General features: G+C 36.2%; 1 protein-coding gene across 3 annotated transcripts in view; it reads right to left on the bottom strand.

Moving 5' to 3' along the window:
* Positions 1–2,662: 2,662 nt before the first annotated feature.
* Rc3h2 (ring finger and CCCH-type domains 2) overlaps positions 2,663–18,774 on the bottom strand; it is a 58,677-nt gene continuing 42,565 nt past the window's right edge. For 2 of the 3 annotated variants that reach the window (XM_075986110.1, XM_075986111.1), the window contains 9 exons: positions 17,717–17,884; positions 14,379–14,525; positions 13,849–14,062; positions 13,400–13,484; positions 12,893–12,974; positions 12,677–12,811; positions 11,805–11,912; positions 11,557–11,705; positions 2,663–10,397 (listed from right to left, as the gene is read on the bottom strand). In XM_075986110.1, the coding sequence (XP_075842225.1) occupies positions 10,202–10,397; positions 11,557–11,705; positions 11,805–11,912; positions 12,677–12,811; positions 12,893–12,974; positions 13,400–13,484; positions 13,849–14,062; positions 14,379–14,525; positions 17,717–17,884 (1,284 nt within the window). In that variant the 3' untranslated portion in view covers positions 2,663–10,201. The remainder of the gene's footprint in view (positions 10,398–11,556; positions 11,706–11,804; positions 11,913–12,676; positions 12,812–12,892; positions 12,975–13,399; positions 13,485–13,848; positions 14,063–14,378; positions 14,526–17,716; positions 17,885–18,774) is intronic. The other variant, XM_075986112.1, reaches the window with a different exon arrangement.

The raw sequence follows: 18,774 nt of genomic DNA, 5'->3' as shown, positions 1-18,774 counted from the left end.
AAAATCTCCCAAAAGGTTGCTGTGAACACCCCCAAAAATTACTTTGTCCAACAAAAAGCAGAAAACTATTTGGTGAGAACTATGCCAAAATTCCCAAATATTGTTTATAAATGCTTGTTTTCATTTAAAGGGGGATATGCTATAGTGATTTGCATTGGTATAGATCTTAGTTTATTGATAAAAATTTAAGGTCAATTTTTTAAAAAGATTTATTTATTTATTATGTGTACAGCATTCCTTCCATGTGTGCCCGCAGGTCAGGAGGGGGCGCTGGGTCTCATCATAGATGGTTGTGAGCCACCATGTGGTTGCTGGGAAATGAACTCAGGACCTCTGGAAGAGCTGTCAGTGCTCTTAACAACTGAGCCATCTCTCCAGCCCAAGGTCAATTTTGTTATACTATGTATATGTATATCTGATCTTGATTAATGTACTGTGTTTGTCCAGCTCATTTAAAAATGTTATGTATAATTAAGAAATATAAGTTAATAGATAATCATCTGTAACAGTCAAACTTGTAGTCAAGTTAGTTAAGTTTTCTAGATATACAGAGATATATTTCAGACAAGTATTCTTCAAATCTTTCAGAGACCTTCAGAATATGGCATTTAAAATGTTTTAATAACTTAGGACTTTTCATGACAATGAGACACATCTGCTCCTGGCAGCATCAATAACTTCAAGAGGAAGATGGGTACTGAAGAGGCTCCTTATGGAGTTTGTTAGCCATTTGGGTCGTGTGCCTCTGAGCAAGTAGTCCTCAGGCAAAGCAAGCCAGTTATTAGCACTCTTTCATGACTTCTGCTTCAGCTCCTGCTTCCATGTTCCTGCCCTAACTTCCCTCAGTGATGAAATGACCCTAGAGTTTAAGATAAAATGAACCCTTCCCTCCCTGTTGCTTTTAGTTGTGGTGTTTCACCACATAAATAGAAACCCTAACAAAGACATCCGGTTTAATAAAACTATTTGGAAGTTAACTTTTTCACTTTCTTAAGAACTTTTGTCAAATTGGTGCTATTTTAAGTATTTAATAGAATTGACTTTAAGAATAGGTCTGGAATTTTGTCAGGTTTTCTGTAACGAATTCAATTTCCTTAGTAAGTATACAGCCTTACTAGGTAGCTCGTAAAAAGTTCTTTGGCTGATTAATTTACTGCCTTTATTCTAGACTCTTTAACGATAACCAGAATACCCCCAAAGATTTATCTCTGCTCTGTAAAGACATTGAGGGATTCTCTCAGTAGAGGGCACAGGAAGCTTTCCTGCAGTCACATGGAGGCCAGCAATGTTAATTTAAGGATATCCAGTAGAGCACTCCTCCATTCATGCATCTACTGTATGTAGTCCCTTGTGGACACTTCAATCTACTGTATTGAATTTTCTGGTACTCTCAATAACAAAAACTGGTGTCTTGAAGCTCCCCTCCACCTTCCAAAGACCTACTGAGAACCTTGGTCCAATTTCCTCTGCAGCTGCATACTTCACCTGTGGCCTGGAGAATGGTTCTCTGCTAGTCAACTAGTTTGAACCTGAGCAATCCAACAGTATTTTACCCATATTTAGACTGAGTATAGTGTCTACTATGAGGTCTGAAGATCAGCCTTGAGAAGTGGCCTCTTTCAACTCTGCCCTTAGGAACAATTTGCTGAACCAGTGTGCTATATTTTACCTTATAATTACTTCTTTAAAATAGTTTAGTGTTCAAAAAAATACATCCCATATGGTTTCTGTCTCCTGATTGGACATAATCCTACTGCCAAAACAAAAAAACCTGTCTATAGGATGCTGTTGTATGACTCTCCTTGCCTCAAGGGTGGACTTGACCTAGGGCCTTTCTTTTGAGGACTAAAATATCACACAAGTAGTGAGATGCCACTTCCAAAATACAGTTCTAAAACTAACTTTTCAGCTTTCTTGCTTGCTATATGGATTTTCTTGCCACCTAGATGAGCCAATCTCATCCAATTGCCCACTATGAGATGTCCTACAGAGGGTCTTCTAGGCTCCAATGGACAGCCAGCAAAAGCCTGAGGCTTTCATGCCAACAGTTCATAAAGGAGATCCTGCCAACCATTATAGTGGTGAAGTTGGAAGCTTATCGTTCCACATCTGAGCAGTGAAATAATGGCAATGCCAACTAACTTTTGGATTGCCGTTTCTAAAGAGACTCATAGGACCCACTCAAGCCATTCAACTTCCTGACCTACAGAATCTGAGATAGTAAGTACAGTTGTGTTACACTGCTGTTTGGATGGCAATTTATGTGAAAAATTAAAGTAATACAGGCAAATGACAATTTACTCGTGTATCCATTTTTGCAAGCTCAATTTTTAAAAATTTTACTTTTATGCATATGGATTTTTTTGCCTGCAAGTATGTTTGTATGCCATGAGGGTGTAGTGCCCATGGAGCCCAGAAGACATCAGATCCCCTGGGACTGGAGTTACAGATAGTCCTGAGTTGTCATCTGGGAGCTGGAAACCCAGGTCCTCTGGAAGAGCAGCTAGTGCTCTTAACCACTGAACCATCTCACCAGCCCTGGAAAACTGAATTTTTAAGGAATTCATCTAAGTTGACACTTCATCATCCTCTTCAGAGGCAGACAAATACTAGCTTATTTAGTCAATTTTTCAGAAATAAAAATTATATCCACACAAAAGCATTTATACAAATGTTCATAGCAGCTTTATTTGTAATAGAAATTTGAAACAACTCAAATGCCTTTTAATGGATGATGGTTAAACAAACCACGGTATATCTGCACCATGGCATAATACTCCGCAATATAAAGGAACAATCTATTAATACATGCAACAACTTGAATGAAGTTCAAGGTAATTGTGCTGAAGTCAGTAAAAAAAAAAAAAGCCAATTTCAAAAGGTTACACATGGTATAATTTCATTTATATAACATTGTCACCATGACATAATTACAGAGATGGAGAACGGATTAATGGTTGTCAGGGTTCAGAGAGTATGGTAAGAAAAATGATGTGAATATAAAGGGCAAAAGGAATGAATGAGAGGAAACGACTGTTATCTTAGCAATGGCCTTTCCACAAACTTACACTTGAGAAAATTGCATCAGAACCATCCACATGCCTTACTTTGTGGGTGGGCATATACAGGTGAATGAATACACACGAAGCTGAGGAGGGGTAATAATGTCTATGGATTGCCTGTTAAGTCAGTTTTCTGGTTCTGATACTGTACTAGCTATGCAAGATACTACCATCGGATAAACTATGTGAAGGGTACATGGTAATGTTCGTACTTTCTGTAACTTCCTATGAATCTATAACTATTACAAAATAGAGGGTTTTTTTAAAAAAATACTTCTATTGATCTCCATCCTCTTGGACTTAGATATCTATTTTAAATTGCACCTTTCGTTACTTTCTATCTGATTCTCATTGAGGTTAGGTTTTGAGAAAATCCTGAAAGACCTAGTCATGAAGCTATCCCATGGGCATCTGAACTACTCTGTTAAACATGTTATTTCAATAGGGATTAACTATAAACCTAAAATTTTATTTCTTCCATGATGCTTCCTTTCCTTGCTAGGTGTGAACACATGTGACCTTAGCACTCGAAACTGTGAGTTCAAGGCCAAGAGGGCGACACAAGAACCTGCCCCTGTAGTAACTCAATTCCTCTGCCTGGTTCACTTCATGGCTTTTCTTCTTGCTTTTTCCTATACTCCAAAGTCACTCTGGGGCTTATACAAGACTGCATGTGACAATCATGTCTTCCTTCAGCAAAACAGAGTTTGTTATCTTTAAACAATCCCCTAATAATGTATACATGCCTAATGTACTTTTTTGCACAGCAAATCTGGTCAGTTGTTCTCCCCAACCTCAATCTTCAAGCTCATCTCTTTTCTTCCATGCCTGCATGGCCATGTAGTCTACATTTAACTTACAGTATTGACTCAGCCTCTTTGCTAGTCTATCTCCAGCTTCATCTTTTACATCACTCCCAAAGTATCCTTTCTAAAAATCTCAAATCATTCAGCTTATATAACTTCCAAGAATCTTTTATGATTTTGTTAGTAAGGTAGTCAATGCCCATCTTCCTCTTCTAGCAACGTAAACTTGGGCAAATTTTCAAAAGTATCTATTTCTTTTCTTGACTAGAAATGGTGAAAATAATCTACATTGTAACAATTATAACTCTGTCTGAAACATACTCAGAGAACAACTGGCTGTTTTTATTATTACTAAATCCCATTCCTTTTTTTTTTTTTTTTTTGGTCCTGATTTTTCAAGACAGGGTTTCTCTGTGTAAAAGTCCTAGCTCTCCTAGAACTAGCTCTTGTAAACCAGGCTGGCCTCAAACTCAAGGAGATTTGCTTGCCTCTGCCTCCCAAGTGCTGGGATCAAAGGTGTGCGCCACTGCCCCCTGGCTTAAATCCCATTTCTTAAACTTTCCACTTAGGTGGAAATGGATCCAACAACCATGACTGTTACCTTTTTGAGAGAAAGCAAGATGGCAGAACTCAAACTCTATTACCTTTCTGGTTATGAGATCTTGGCAAATTACATAACCTATCAAATATAAAACAAGATTACAATACAAAATAGAGGTAAAGGTCATGAAGTTAATCTGTTACAGGTACAAATGTTATGCAGGATTTAAAGTCTAGCTAGAGGTGGTCTCACAGAGAAGCACCCCCTCTTGCTCAATTCAACTACAACTAGCCCCTTAGTAGGTAGCTTTCTGAGTTATTCAAATCAGTCTTTACCATTTCTATACTATAAGTTTCTAGTGAAAGGGCTCATTTCATTGACCTATAATCTTAGGGGCTTATTACACATAAGTGGGGTGAATAAATAAAAGTACTCTGAGGTCAATGATGCCATTTTTAAAAAAACTTTCTGAAGTCTACAGAATGATTTTCATAACACATGACTTTGTCCTATTTATGCATCTGTCCTATTATCTCCCAGACAGTAAACTCAGTATTATATTTTACATCACCACCCATTTAAAAAGTGGTCTATATTGAATGAAATGTCAAACATAATTAAGAAATACTTCATCTCCTTAGGTCTATTTACCTCCCAATGTATACCAACGAAACAGGTGAACATTTAAGTCCCTACTTAAGGAGTGTGTTTGCAGCTTTATTAAAGGTATTATCAAGAAAATCAGGACAATTAAAACATACCATAAACTTAACATTGACACTAAGCAAACAACTTTTAAGGTGGACAAATAATTTTATTTTGTGCATGCAAATACATGTCAAGTACTGCAAACTTTTTCCATCAATTTTCTCTCAAACACTGAAAATCATGATGCTCTAGTTTGTGAACAGCCAAAGCTAATATCTCTTCACTTCAGTGCTACAGCAAAAACACATAGAATTCACTCTTTGCTATTCACTATCATCACAACCCTCATTGTTCCATCTCTGCCCTCCCCCCATATACAGGCCTTATAAGTTCTAGCCTTCCCCCCACTTAATCCTATTCCTATAGCACAAAGGGAAACATTACAATTTGGAAATTCAAATTGAAATAAATGGAATAGAATTTATTCCCATATATATTCCCCATATTTCATTGTACAGAATTATTTTATAGTTTTAAATAGAAGCTGAGTATATGCCTTAAAAATGAGCATTAAATCCATCTTAGAGATGGTGCCTGCTTTTTACATGATGGGTGTACACCATCTTTAATTTCATTTACATTTCAATCGAACAATAGATTTGCAAAGAAAATGTCTAATACAGACGTAAAAATATTCACACTAAGCTTCACAATCGGTTGTACAATTGACAAATAGGCCTCTTTCCCCAAACTTTCCAGCTAAGCAAATTTATAAAATGTAATCAATGCAACAAGAAGAACATTTCTCTTTCACTTCCAGGGAAAAGAATATGCAATAAACAGTATAAATGCAGACGGCAGTTGTTGTAAGCTAACCACGATACTCCCAAGTGGCTGTACAGTGGGTATGTGCAGTACAAATAAAAGCCACATGTGTTGTATCACAACTACAGTATAATTGTTTGCCCAGCTAAGAGAATGCATGCACTTTCATGCTGTGGGTTATAAAGAGAGGCCTAATTCTTGACAGGTTGATGGAATATGTGCAAATGACTTTGGCTTTTGGCAGTACTAAGTGCAGCCAGTATCTATTTTCCATTGGTTTAGGGGATATTTTTTAATTTTTTATATAAGAGAAAAAAATTGCCAGTTTCATACTTGGGGGAATAACTCCCCTTAGAGTAAAAATAAGTCTCCACTCAAATGTGGGGTGTTCTGATCTGGGGTTTGACTCCTTGTACTCCCTTGCCAGCAAAGGGATACAAAGAAACAGCTCATGTAAAGGAGTTACTAGCAAACTTAATCTTTAGAAAACGGGATACTCCTTGAGCATGTTCATTTGTGTTCTGCTTGCAGAAGGTGCCCTTCTGTAGAAGAAGTTACAGTAGTGATCCCATCAGTACTCTTGATTCACTAAAACACAAGAAAAGTTCTAAGACACTAATACAGCTGCAATGCAACTTTTCTCTTTAATGATTAATTACCAATATTGATGACAGACTGCTCAGAAAATAATTTAAAAAACAAGGGAAGAAATACTCAGATTCACAGCTGAAATCATATGCTGAATCCAATTGTTATAATGTCCAACTCTAGCTAAAAAGACAACATGGGCTGTATCACATCTAAAATTCAAAAGTAGGGCAGGTGGCTTTTAAACAATTTTTTTCAAATGGTTAAATGATCCTATTTTTCAAAAGTCCTACAAACCACTGCATTCTGTAATCTTCTGTATATAAAATCAGGATGTGCTTTGTAACTCAGCATCAACTTGAAATCTGGGTCAAAGTGACTAGGATCCATACAAAAGGGAATTTTTAGTTTTTGTATGAGAGGTTTCATTTAATTCTTTTACTAGGGTAAAAAGTACGAAAGGAGAGAATAAGTGCCATAGGCCTAAAGAGCTACCTTTTTTTTTTTGAACGTACAGCTGTCCCCACATCCCCACATATACTGGTTTACTGCACGGCATTAAAATAAGTCATGGTAGCATAGGTAAGAGAATATGATTTGTCTAGGTACCAACTAGAAGAAATACACATAGAACTCTTAGAATTCATAAAATGAAATGACCCCACACAAGACTAAAGATGCTATATTCACAGCATCTGAATGTGGTACACTGACTGGATTTAGAAACTGGGAAGAAAAACAAAACAAAAGGAAACCAACATCATTTTTCTGCTTTTCAGACCTCAGAGTGCTTTTTCCTGATTACATCCATAGGCAACACATGCAGTTTAGATATCAACACTACTAATTTTCTCTTCTATTGCAGCTGTAATCTCTGATGCCAAACGTATTCATCATAATGTCTTATTAAAGGGTCAAAGTGATGATTGCCCCCAATTTTAATAAGCCATGTTCTAGGTCTTTTTGTACTATTTTCCTTATGACATCATTAGGTATCATTTTGAAGAAAGGTCAGACTAACTGTCCTTTCTTCTGAAGTGGCAGAAATCCAATGGCTTTATTTCACATTAACCCACCAAAACAGACAGTAGGTTGTCACTACATAAAAGATGCAATACAGAATAATGAAACAAAAACAATTCCTCTGTTGTTAGTGAGAAAGAGTAAAAATCTAAGAATAGGGAATTACTATTTTCTGGGATCATCTACTGCAAGACAAGTATTATTTTTGACACTAAGTATTTGAGACATACCAATAAGGTTGGCAGGAACACATACTGATGCAAATGTAATTTACTGAACAAGTAGGCAAACACCTAAGCATCCCAACCCCCTCCAGCAGAGCACAACCACGCTTCAAATGTCAATTTTAAAATTAAAAAGATAAGGATAATTACACAAGATCAATTTATGTAGTATATAACCACCCTCAGAAAGTACTGAAGATGTTTGTGTAGTTCTGTTGCACAGAGGGTTCTTTCCCTGAGGGCACATAAGGAGCTCTCAACTGTTAATAGGTCTCTATTTTGTAACAAAATAGCAATTTTAAAATCTTAAAAAAAAATACATTACCTTCAACATGGAAGATCTCACTATTAAATATCCATGAAATAGACAGACTGGTTTACATAACCTTTTTGGAATTACAAAAGGAAAAAAAGAGCATTGGAAGCATTTCAAATGTAATAAGCTCATATTCATAGAAAGGTTCTGATATAAATTATATAACAATCAAGTTCCTGTAATATCCTAGGCTAATACATAATGTCAGAAATAAGTTAATGTAACATGGTTTAAAACTCTTGTTCCTATTCATTTCAGGTTATAGAGTGAAATAAATAAAATGTCTTTGTAGGGATGGGGAGCACTGGCCATGGCAAAAGGTACAGTATTAACCAAAGGAAATTAAGTCAAGGCTACTGTGCTGTTATGCTACAAACAAACATCTCCATACACTTAAGTATTAAATAAATGTGTAAGATCTTCCATACTGACACCAGAATATCAAAACTACCCCTTTGTTTCTCAGGTATTATTTACAACTTATCAGTCACCTTATGAGCATGTTCATTAAGACAGTTATCAAACACCAGTATTTACTCATTCCAATCAAGAAATTTCAGGGAAATGTCAACCCTCCCACCCCTGGAAATGTGCACAAAACTTTTTATCAAAATCTTATCTGATACAATGCTGTGGTTTTTTTTTTTTTTTGTAAAATAACTAAATAGCTCAGACGACCAATAACATGATCCTGTTTAAGCATCTTGCTAGCAGGAGAAGCCCTTACATACAGTACACCTGGTGAAAGATCAGCTTGGCTTAAAATATTCCAGTACAATTTTCAGAGTAAACAACTTCACAGAAGTTAATTAAAAAACAATAAAAGTCAAACTAATCTTAAAGAAATGGAGGAAAAACAAAACAAAAAAAAACCCCAACAAACTATAGGTAATATTACCACCAGGAAGAAATGCCCAGCTTTTGTTTTCAAACGTTGACTGAAATTTAAGCTTCAATAAAATACCACTCACAAATCTGAGACATGGCTGGCTAGACAGATGCCAACTAAAAATTTCAGTCACATTATGGCAGGGCAGAAATTATTCATGTTTTTAAGTATGGATAAATGTTAGCCAATGTTCTACTACTACATGGTTCAAAGTCTTATCAACCTAACAGTCAGAAAACATGGAAAATTAAACCCAATATGAAGTAAACAATAAACAATATGTAACTAAAACAATGCAATGAACACCCAAATTAATTTAAATTAAAGACCCAGCAATACCGTCTTGTTAATCAGTGCAAACGCTACATACAGGGTTTTCTCAAGAAAGCTGAAAGCACCTGATTCTTTTGCCAAGTCATCAGATTCAATAATGTACAGGCTTAAATCTGCATTTTAAAAAATTGCCATTACATTAGTGCATAATTTATCAAAATTGTAAAAACGATTCTGCATAACTTAGGAGAATTTAATATCTAGTACATCAGCTGAAAGACTTAGGCACTTGGTTATATTTTTAGTTAATTACTTCAACAAGTAGCCTTTGTATAAATATTAACAAAGCAGAAACTATCCTTGAAAAATGGAAAATTAAAAAAATTAAATGCTACAGATAAGCACTGCACCACACTTCTACATATAATGCAGTAAAGCTAGTATATAACCCTGTAAAACTCTATGGTAAGAACATCTAACTTCACTCTTCAAAAACAAAAAAGAAAAATACATGCAAAGCTCAATAAAAAAGATAAATAAAGCATCTGGAATGAGATGGATATTTCTCTCAGTGAAACATAAAATAGAAATAAATTAGTTAATTAATTAACTCTACTTTCACTAGATGTATCATTGTAGGATCCTGCTAGTTTAATAACTGAGTTGTTAATTTACTGTAGAAGCCATTTAAAATAGGAAATGGCTCAGTTACTGCACCGGATTGCTACAAACTCATAAAAAGCTGCTTGAAGCTTAAGTTAAATGTCCAAATTCCAATAATTTCTGGAAAGTGAACATTACCCTAGTAAAGTAAATTTTCTTTTTTTTTCATAATGCTAATGCAAGAGGGCTTGAAGTATCAAAGAGTCCACAGGAAATGGATGCCCCCAATAATATTCTTTTTTTTAAAAAAAATATACATTATATAATATATATTATATATATATAAAAAGCTAGTGTAAATGCTTCCAAGGTGTGGTCACAAATTTGAAAGATGAGCCTCCTTTCAGCTGTTAACCATCTTCCCATTTGCAATAGGTTTTAAAAAGTCGTTTTTATCTTCAGACATAACATGAGTTTTCAGGATGAGATTGCCAACACTGACAGATGTGGTGATGGGGAGGCAGCCTGCACTGCTAATAGACACTGGGAGTGGCTGGTTAAAGCAAGATGTTACCGGCAGAATTGTTTTTTGTTCCTCCCTATGAGAAAATAAATGATAGTGAAAGCAAATTAACTTTAAATACACATATTTAAGAGTTACCATATATGCTCTCTAAAAGCTATTTCAAACTCTAAGAGCCCACAGAAAAAGTCTATCTTCTTTATCAAGAAAAGTATTGAATGGGGGCTGGAGCTGCTATTCCAGAGGACCTGGGTTCAATTCCTAGCACCCAAAATGGCAGCTCACAAAGGTCTATAACTCAAATCCCAGTAGACAAAATGCCCACTCTGGCCTCTGCAGGCACAAGGTTGGCACATGGTGCACAGACTAAATGCAGGCAAAATACCCAGACACACAAAAATTAATAAAAATCAAAGTAATTTTTAAAATATAAGAAGTCACTAAAAAGGTCCTATTTTCCAAATTTATGATAAAAATTAAAATACCGACTAGATGACATATAAATTATCAAGCTTAAGACCAGGCCTAAATCTTTGGCAGTAATTAAACAAAATGGCAATATAATAGTCAAGAAAATCCTAACATGATTTTTAAGACAAGAAACACTTAACACTTTTTGTTTGCTCTAGTTTTTATGATTTTTTTTTAAAAAAAGATTTATGCATACAGGTGCTTGTTTTTGTGTATGGATGTGAACCACACGTGTGCACTGCCCTTGGAGGTCTCAAGATTCTCTGGAACAAGAATTACTGTTGATTGTGAGTAACCATGTGAATGCTGGGAACCAAACCTGGGGCCTCTGCAAGAGCAGCAAGTGCTCCTAACTCCTGAGCCTTTTCCAGTCCCTTATGGTTTGTTTCTGAGACACGGTTTTGCTATGGATTCCATGATAGTAACATGTAAGTAGCTGATCCTGACTCTGCCTCACAGGTGCTGAAGTTACAGCTGTGTTAGTCTAGGATTTAATTTCCCAATTACAAGTTTGGCCAAACTGAAGAAGTATACTAGTGACTAGAGAATTTTCATCCCAACAAATAGTTAAGTTTTGGGTTATTAAAATAAACTACTTTACAAGTTCAAATTTCCCTAAAAATACAGACTGACCAAATCATTACTTTAATACATAAGGGTTCCCCATAATAGTAAAAAGACAAAATTAATCTAACACTACATCTACTTCTCTAAATATTTATATCCTATGTCCCCTGCTGATGAAGGATCTGTCTAACACTCACAGAGTTACACGGTCTTCACCTAAACTCTGTCTCTTCTGCTTTACTGGGTTCTTCTGCTGTTGCTGGCCAGGATGGCCATTTTCCACTGCTGTTCCATTCAGCAACTGATCATTTTGAGAACTGATGCCAAGTTGTATGTCCAAGATTTCCTAAGAAAATAAAAGGTTAATCTTTCAATATGACAGTATTTTATGCATTTTAATTTACAACAGAACAAAGTCATCTAATTATCTAATTGTGGCACTTACTTCAATTTGTTCACTTTGTCCATCAGGTTCATCAGTATCAAGTGCTGAAAGCTCTAACTCAATATCTCTATCGGGCTTCGTATCTACTGTGTCTTCTGTATAATCACTCTGTAAATAAGAAAAATAATAATTTTATACCTGCAGAACCTGAGGCCTCCTTTAAATTAAAATGGGAATCCTACAGATTTAGCTAAAGATCTGAAGTCTGAGAACTACTATTTCTACTCTAAGTTTAAAAAAATGATCCATCTGGAGATAGAGACAGAGACCCACACTGGAGCACTAGACTGAGCTCCCAAGGTCCAGTTGAAGAGAATGAGGGAGAAGTCAGGACCACAAGGGGTGCATCCACCCACTGAGACAGTGTGCCCCATCTAATGGGAGCTCACCAAAGCCAGCTGTACTGGGACTAAACGAGAATGTGGCTGACAATGGGGGCTGACTGAGAAGCCAATGATAATGGCACTGGGATTTGTCTCTACTGCATGTACTGGCTTTTTTGGATCCTAGTCTGTTTGAATGCATACCTTCCTAGGCCTGGATGGAGGGGGGAGGGCCTTAGACTTTCCACAGGGCAGGGTACCCTGTCCTCTCTTAAGGAGGGAGGGGGAGGGAAATGGGAGGAGAGGAGGTGAGGAAGAAGTAGAAATTTTGAATGGTATTATTTATAAAGCAATAAAATTTTTTTAAAATGTGCATATAAATAAAAATTTCGGGCTGGAGAGATGGCATATCCAAATATATTTCTAAATATAAAAAAAGTAATCCATCATACCTTTGAAAAATTCACTAAAAAATAGTAAGTACATCTCAATACACAGTGACAGAAAGCAAATACATTAATATGAAGCCAAGATATTCAGTTTTCTTACCTCTCCATTTCTCAGTTCAATTTCCTTGCTTAGAAGATTTAAAGTAAGATGTCGGCCTTCATCCAGGGAATTCCACTTCTGTTGCATGGCCAGAGCATTAGCTTCCCTCTGAAGAAGTAATGAGTTACTCTTGGCCTCCATGAAGAGAGAGAAAAACATAAACTTAGCTTTCAATTATTATTTACTTTTTAAAAATCAAAGCTAAATAGAGCCTACCTGCTGAAGTTCAATGCTCAAAAGGTCTCCAGTACTGGAATGCTTTCTATGACCAGATAAATCAGTAACAATGAATCTGTCCCTTTAAAAAGAAATATGTTTATTGTAGTAAAAGCGAGATACAAAGCAACTAAAGCATTAATGACTATATGTTCTTTTTAACTATCAACACTGAATATGTTTTAGTCATCATTCAAATAGCTGTGTATCTACTGTGGCTTATTACATGGAAAACTAGTAGTGATACACACACACGCACACATACATATATATGGATGTAAATTTATTTTTTTCTTCAAGACAGGATTTCTCTGTGAAACAGTCCTGCCTGTTCTGAAACTCGCTCTGTAGACCTGTAGCGGCCGCAAACTCACAGAGATCTATCTGCTTCTGTCTTCTGAGTGCTGGGATTAAAGGCATGTGCCGACATCGCTCGGCTGGTTTCTATATTTTAAGATGCATGTAGTTTGAAAGTAAAGCATCATAAGGAAATGAGAGCAAAGTTACCGATCAATATAGTGTGCTGATGATGTGGCCTCATTTCCATATGAACTCCACCGTGAATCAACAGCATTGACATACGGGACATAATCTGTAGGAAACAAAAAGAAACAATTATTAGAAAGCAGAAAATAAGCCAGACAAGGTGGTGCACATCTGCAATACCAGCACTCAGGAGACTGAGGCAGGAAGACTCAAGTTTGAGGCCAGCTTGGATACAGAGTGAGACCATGTCTCAAAAATAAATAAATAAAAAGACAAAGAAAAATTTAAAAATCAGTATGTAAGTACAAATATACTTTCTAAATGGCTGTGTATTTTTTCCTACTAGCCAAAGGATTTGTTTAAAACACTTCATTCTCAGTTTTAGATGGTTAGATAAAATGTTTTCTATCTCACAGGTTAGAAATAAAAGTACACGGTATAAATTCTTTGGTATTACTAAAATAGATCACCTGATACACTGATGGGCTTAGTAGTACTTCCTTGGGAAGCAGTTGCCTGGATGGGATCTGTTGTATGGTAACCTGTTCGGGAGGATCGGGAAATTGCACCCCATTTTGAGATAATGGGTCCATCACTAAAGGGAATAATTGGGTCTTCTTCTTTTGTCCTTCTCTGAGTTTCAAATAAATGAACTCTTCTCTTAACATCCCCACTGTCCAGGTCCTGCACAAATCAAAGAATATCAATCAAAGGTCATTACTGTAGCTAAAGTATGTTCTTAGAAGACAAATAATTAAGTTTTTCTGGTCACATTTATACTAACTGTGGCTCTAAATGGTATGTAACAATCTTATTAAACTACTAAGTTATGGTTAATTGAAACATTCCGTGAAATTTGTTAAAATATTATCCTGCTATTTACACATAAGTTATACAGTCAGAATATAAAAAACTAAAGTCTTCATTTTAAAACTTGAAACATTAGCATTATCTTCCCTACCTCCAAAACCCCCTTTTACCCAGTCAAGCAAAATCATACCATTAGCACAGCATTTGAATTAGCGATTACGTCTTTGGGCTCTGAATCAATGGCATTTATACAAGAGCCTATGGTGCCACAAGACCAGGGAGAATAATGGGAAAGATGGTCTTCCTCAAATTTTGTGCCACTCACATTCTCAGAGAACTGATTAAAAAAGAAGGGGGGAAAAGGCAAATTAGTATGAGACCTAACTTTACAAGTTTGTAACTAATAAATGAATAACTATTATACAATTAAAGGATCATACAGTTAATAACTGAACTCTTTCCAGAACTTATGTAACAGCTGGGCATGCAGCCTCACTTCGATAATAACTATAATATGGTAACCTGAGGAAGAACTGCATGGAGTTCAAGGTGAACATGACTATATTGGGTTCCACATCAGCCTGGTTGTGTGAAACAGAACCTTCTCTCAAAAGGAATAAAGCAAACAAATAATAAATAAATCAGCTCTAAGCAATAATATTTATATAACAGAAAATAGCACACCTTCTTTTCCTTTGTCTTGTAAGTTATTTATTCTATACATTCTTTCATATTTGTCCTATTAAGTGATTTTTAAAAAAAATTTTTAAAAACACATTCAAATTTCATTTTAATTATTTATTTATTTAGTGCTTATGTACGCAGGTGCCATGAGGTGTGAGAAGCCAGAAGACAACTTGTGGGAGTTGGTTCTCTTCCTCCACGATGGGGGGGTCCCAGGAATCAGACTAAAGGTACCAGGTTCTACAGCAAGTAGTACAGCAAGCTACTAAAAGCTTACTGCTTCAGTCCTTTAAGTGTTCTTACAAAACTCCTGACCAATAATATCAAAATCAATTAACAATAACACACTAAAATGGTATGTGATGCTAGCAAAAAAAAAAAAGAGGAAAAATAAACACAGATCACGGTCCATATCTTAAAGCAGTCTAAAATTCTCTTGAGGAAAAAAGATCATGTAGCAAATAAAGGAACATCATAAGTTATGCAGCGTTAACTAACAAAAGGAATTCAAAGGCAGCTCTGAAGCTAGAAAAGGGAAAGAACAGACGTGAAAGGAAGTGTAATATACTATAACAATACTGCCAGGACACTAAAGTTTTAACAATACTTGAGGGCTCAAGAGATGGCTCAGAGGTTAAGAGCACTGACTGCTCTTCCAGATCCTGAGTTCAATTCCCAGCAACCACATGGTGGCTCACAGCCATCTATAATGAGATCTGGTGCCCTCTTCTGGCATGCAGGCCTACATGCAGACAAAACATTGTACACATACTAAATAAACAAATCTTTTAAAAAAATCTACTTGAATAATTATAGAGACCGAGAAACTGAGGAACAGAAAAGTTAAACATGAGTAATGCTATTTGCCAATACCTGATCTGAATCACAAAGAAATACTTATTTCTTAAAGTATATTGTATAAAAAAGTAAAACTATGGGCCAGACAGTGTTGACACACGCCTTTAATCCCAGCACTCAGGAGGCAGAGGCAATTGGATCTCCAAATCTGAGGCACTAGTTCCAGGACAACTAGGGCAACACAGAGAAACCCCATCTCTGAAAAACAAGAAAAAGAAGAAGAAAAAAAGAAAATCATTCTATAATATTGACATCTTTAACATCATTGCCAAGCTGTTTACTTATTTTGATGCAGTCTCAGTTTAGTGAGATGAATATGAATAGGTTAAAAAGTAGCATTTTATGAAATATTCCTGAATAGAAATATTTATCTAATTTGGGTGTTATAGCTCACATTTGCAGATCCAGCACTAGGGAGGCTGATTCAGGGGAATTGCTGAATCCTGGGTTATCTGGTGAAACAATGTCTCAACAATCAAATCAGGGAATGGAGAAATGGCCCAGCAGAATATTTGCTCCTATTCCAGAGTACATGAGTTTGGTTCCCAGCACCCACACTGATCAGTTAATAACATTCTTTAACTCCTGTTTCAGAAAATCCAATGCCCTCTTGCCTCTATGGGCATCTATACAGGTGGTATAAACTCAGACAGACAGACAAACACACACACACAGATTTTAAAAAGTAAATTAAAAAAATAAAGACAAAACTCAACAAATTTAATTAAAAATGAATGTGTATGTATAGCTAGGACTATGCCAAAATAATCCAATGGTAAGAAGCACAAATGAAATAAATTTGGCCAAGTTGACAATTTTGGAAGTGATATAATTATACGTAATTATTATGAGTCTTTTTTTTGTATGTCTGAAGCTTTTCATAAGAAAAAGATATAAAAGCTGTTTTTGTTTGTTTGTACCAGAAACCTGAGGAAAATAAATAAATAAATAAGAGTATGCAAAGAAATTTTCTCATCGGGCAGTGATAGTGCACACTTATAATCCAGCACTTGAAAGGCAGAGGCAGGCAGATCTGTGAGTCTGAGGGCAGTCTGGTCTACAAAGCAAGTTCTAAGACAGCCAGAGAAGTTACACAGAGAGACCCTATTTCGAAAAACAAAAAGATTTTTTTCTCTAATATACTATATTTAGAGAAATAACACACACACACAAAACATACAATAAAAAAAGCAGATAGAATAGAAATCATTCTGTCATAGACTTGTTTTGTAATAACTAACAATAATTAACAGGGATACAAACAGGAGAAATAATACAGCAGGCCATTTCTGTACTTCCTGTGAAACAGAAAAAAAACCAGGATTCAAACTCTAAGCTATGTATAATCTATGTATAAGCTATGAAAGATCTTGGACAAATTATTTAAGTTCCCTGGGTTATAACCTATACAATACAGATAATACATGCCCTCTAAGGTTTTCATGAGAATTAAATAAAACAGCATTTTTTAAGTAGTTACTAGGTAAATGGTAGATATATTTCTATTCTGAATCTTACACCAATCAGGAATTAGCATAAAGTTCAGTGGTAGAGGATGTACAAGGTTTGGACCTAGCCCAAAACTAAAAAAGTCAAGAAACATAACACATAACAATAAAAAGTATTAAGTCTACTACTACAATAATCTTGAAATCCTGGTAAAGGAGCCTTATGTTGAGAATCTCCTCCCCTAGCCATAGTTTACACGCTGCTTACTGAGCTAATTTTTTTTTTTTTTTGGTTTTTCAAGACAGGGTTTCTCTGTGGCTTTTGGAGTCTGTCCTGAAACTAGCTCTTGTAGACCAGGCTGGCCTTGAACTCACAGAGATCCGCCTGCCTCTGCCCCCAGAGTGCTGGGAGGCACCACCACCACCCGGTGGTTTGACTTCATACAAAACCATTCCAAAATATACAAATAAGTTAACCATAGTTTAAAGTCATCTGTTTGAACATCAGTGATTACTAAGTGGTTAAAACCTTTCTTACATCTGTTCGGAAGTCTACACTGAATAGAGGAGAAGGTGGTGTTGGTGACTGTGTTGCCACAGGAAGAGTTGAAGAGACAGGTGCTTTCTGGGTATGGTACTGTGCCCACTGATCTGGCTTTCTTCTTATCTGTTCCTCACAACTGGTCTTCAAATGACTACAAGGCTCCTAAGAAGGATAAAAGAAAAAAAAAATCTTGGTCACCTGTAGAGTGGTAAATAAACTATATTCTGTGAGAATAAAGTAAAAAGTTTCTATTGTTGGGATGTACACATGTACAAAAAGAACAGAGAAACTGCCTTAGAACCCTAGTGTTCTCTCCACATACTCAAACGGTTCAGCTGATGTCAAGGAAAATGTGAACACTCATTTTTCTACTTTAGAAGTCATTTGTATATATGTGAAGCTACTGAAAAAGAGGCCTTGTCCTTCTATCTTCAGGACTGTTTTTTTTTTTTTTTTTTTTTTTTTGGTTTTTCGAGACAGGGTCTCTCTGTGGCTTTGGAGCCTGTCCTGGAACTTGCTCTGTAGACCAGGCTAGTCTCGAACTCACAGAGATCCGCCTGCCTCTGCCTCCCGAGTGCTGGGATTAAAGGCGAGCCCCACCACCGCCCGGCCCTTCAGGACTGTTTTTAAACTTATCCATCCGATCCTAACACTTTTTTTCTCCTTTTTTTTTTTGTCTTTGTTTTGTTTTGTTTTGTTTGTTTTTTCGAGACGGGGTTTCTCTGTGAAATATTCCTGCTGTCCTAGAACTCACTTTGTAGACCAGGGTGGCCTTGAACTCACAAAAATCCGCCTGTATCCACCCCCAAATGCTGGATTACAGGCGTGATCCACCACCACCAGGCAACATAACACTTTCTTGAATACTATCAAGTCTAGTTCTAAGAGTTTTGATTCTTTTTAAACTAGTTCTCACAACAGTCTTGTAAGTAGGTACTACTCTTACTTCCATCAAACAGATGAAAAAACACAAAACGAACAACAACAAAAAGCCAAGCCATACAAAGGTCAAACAACTTCTCTAAATCACAGTTAATGAGAATCTCTCTGGT

Source organism: Microtus pennsylvanicus, chromosome 9 (genome assembly GCF_037038515.1).
Source record: "Microtus pennsylvanicus isolate mMicPen1 chromosome 9, mMicPen1.hap1, whole genome shotgun sequence".
Taxonomy (NCBI): Eukaryota; Metazoa; Chordata; class Mammalia; order Rodentia; family Cricetidae; genus Microtus; species Microtus pennsylvanicus.
Note: the sequence above shows the minus strand (reverse complement) of the source record. Positions and strands in the feature narration are given on the sequence as shown.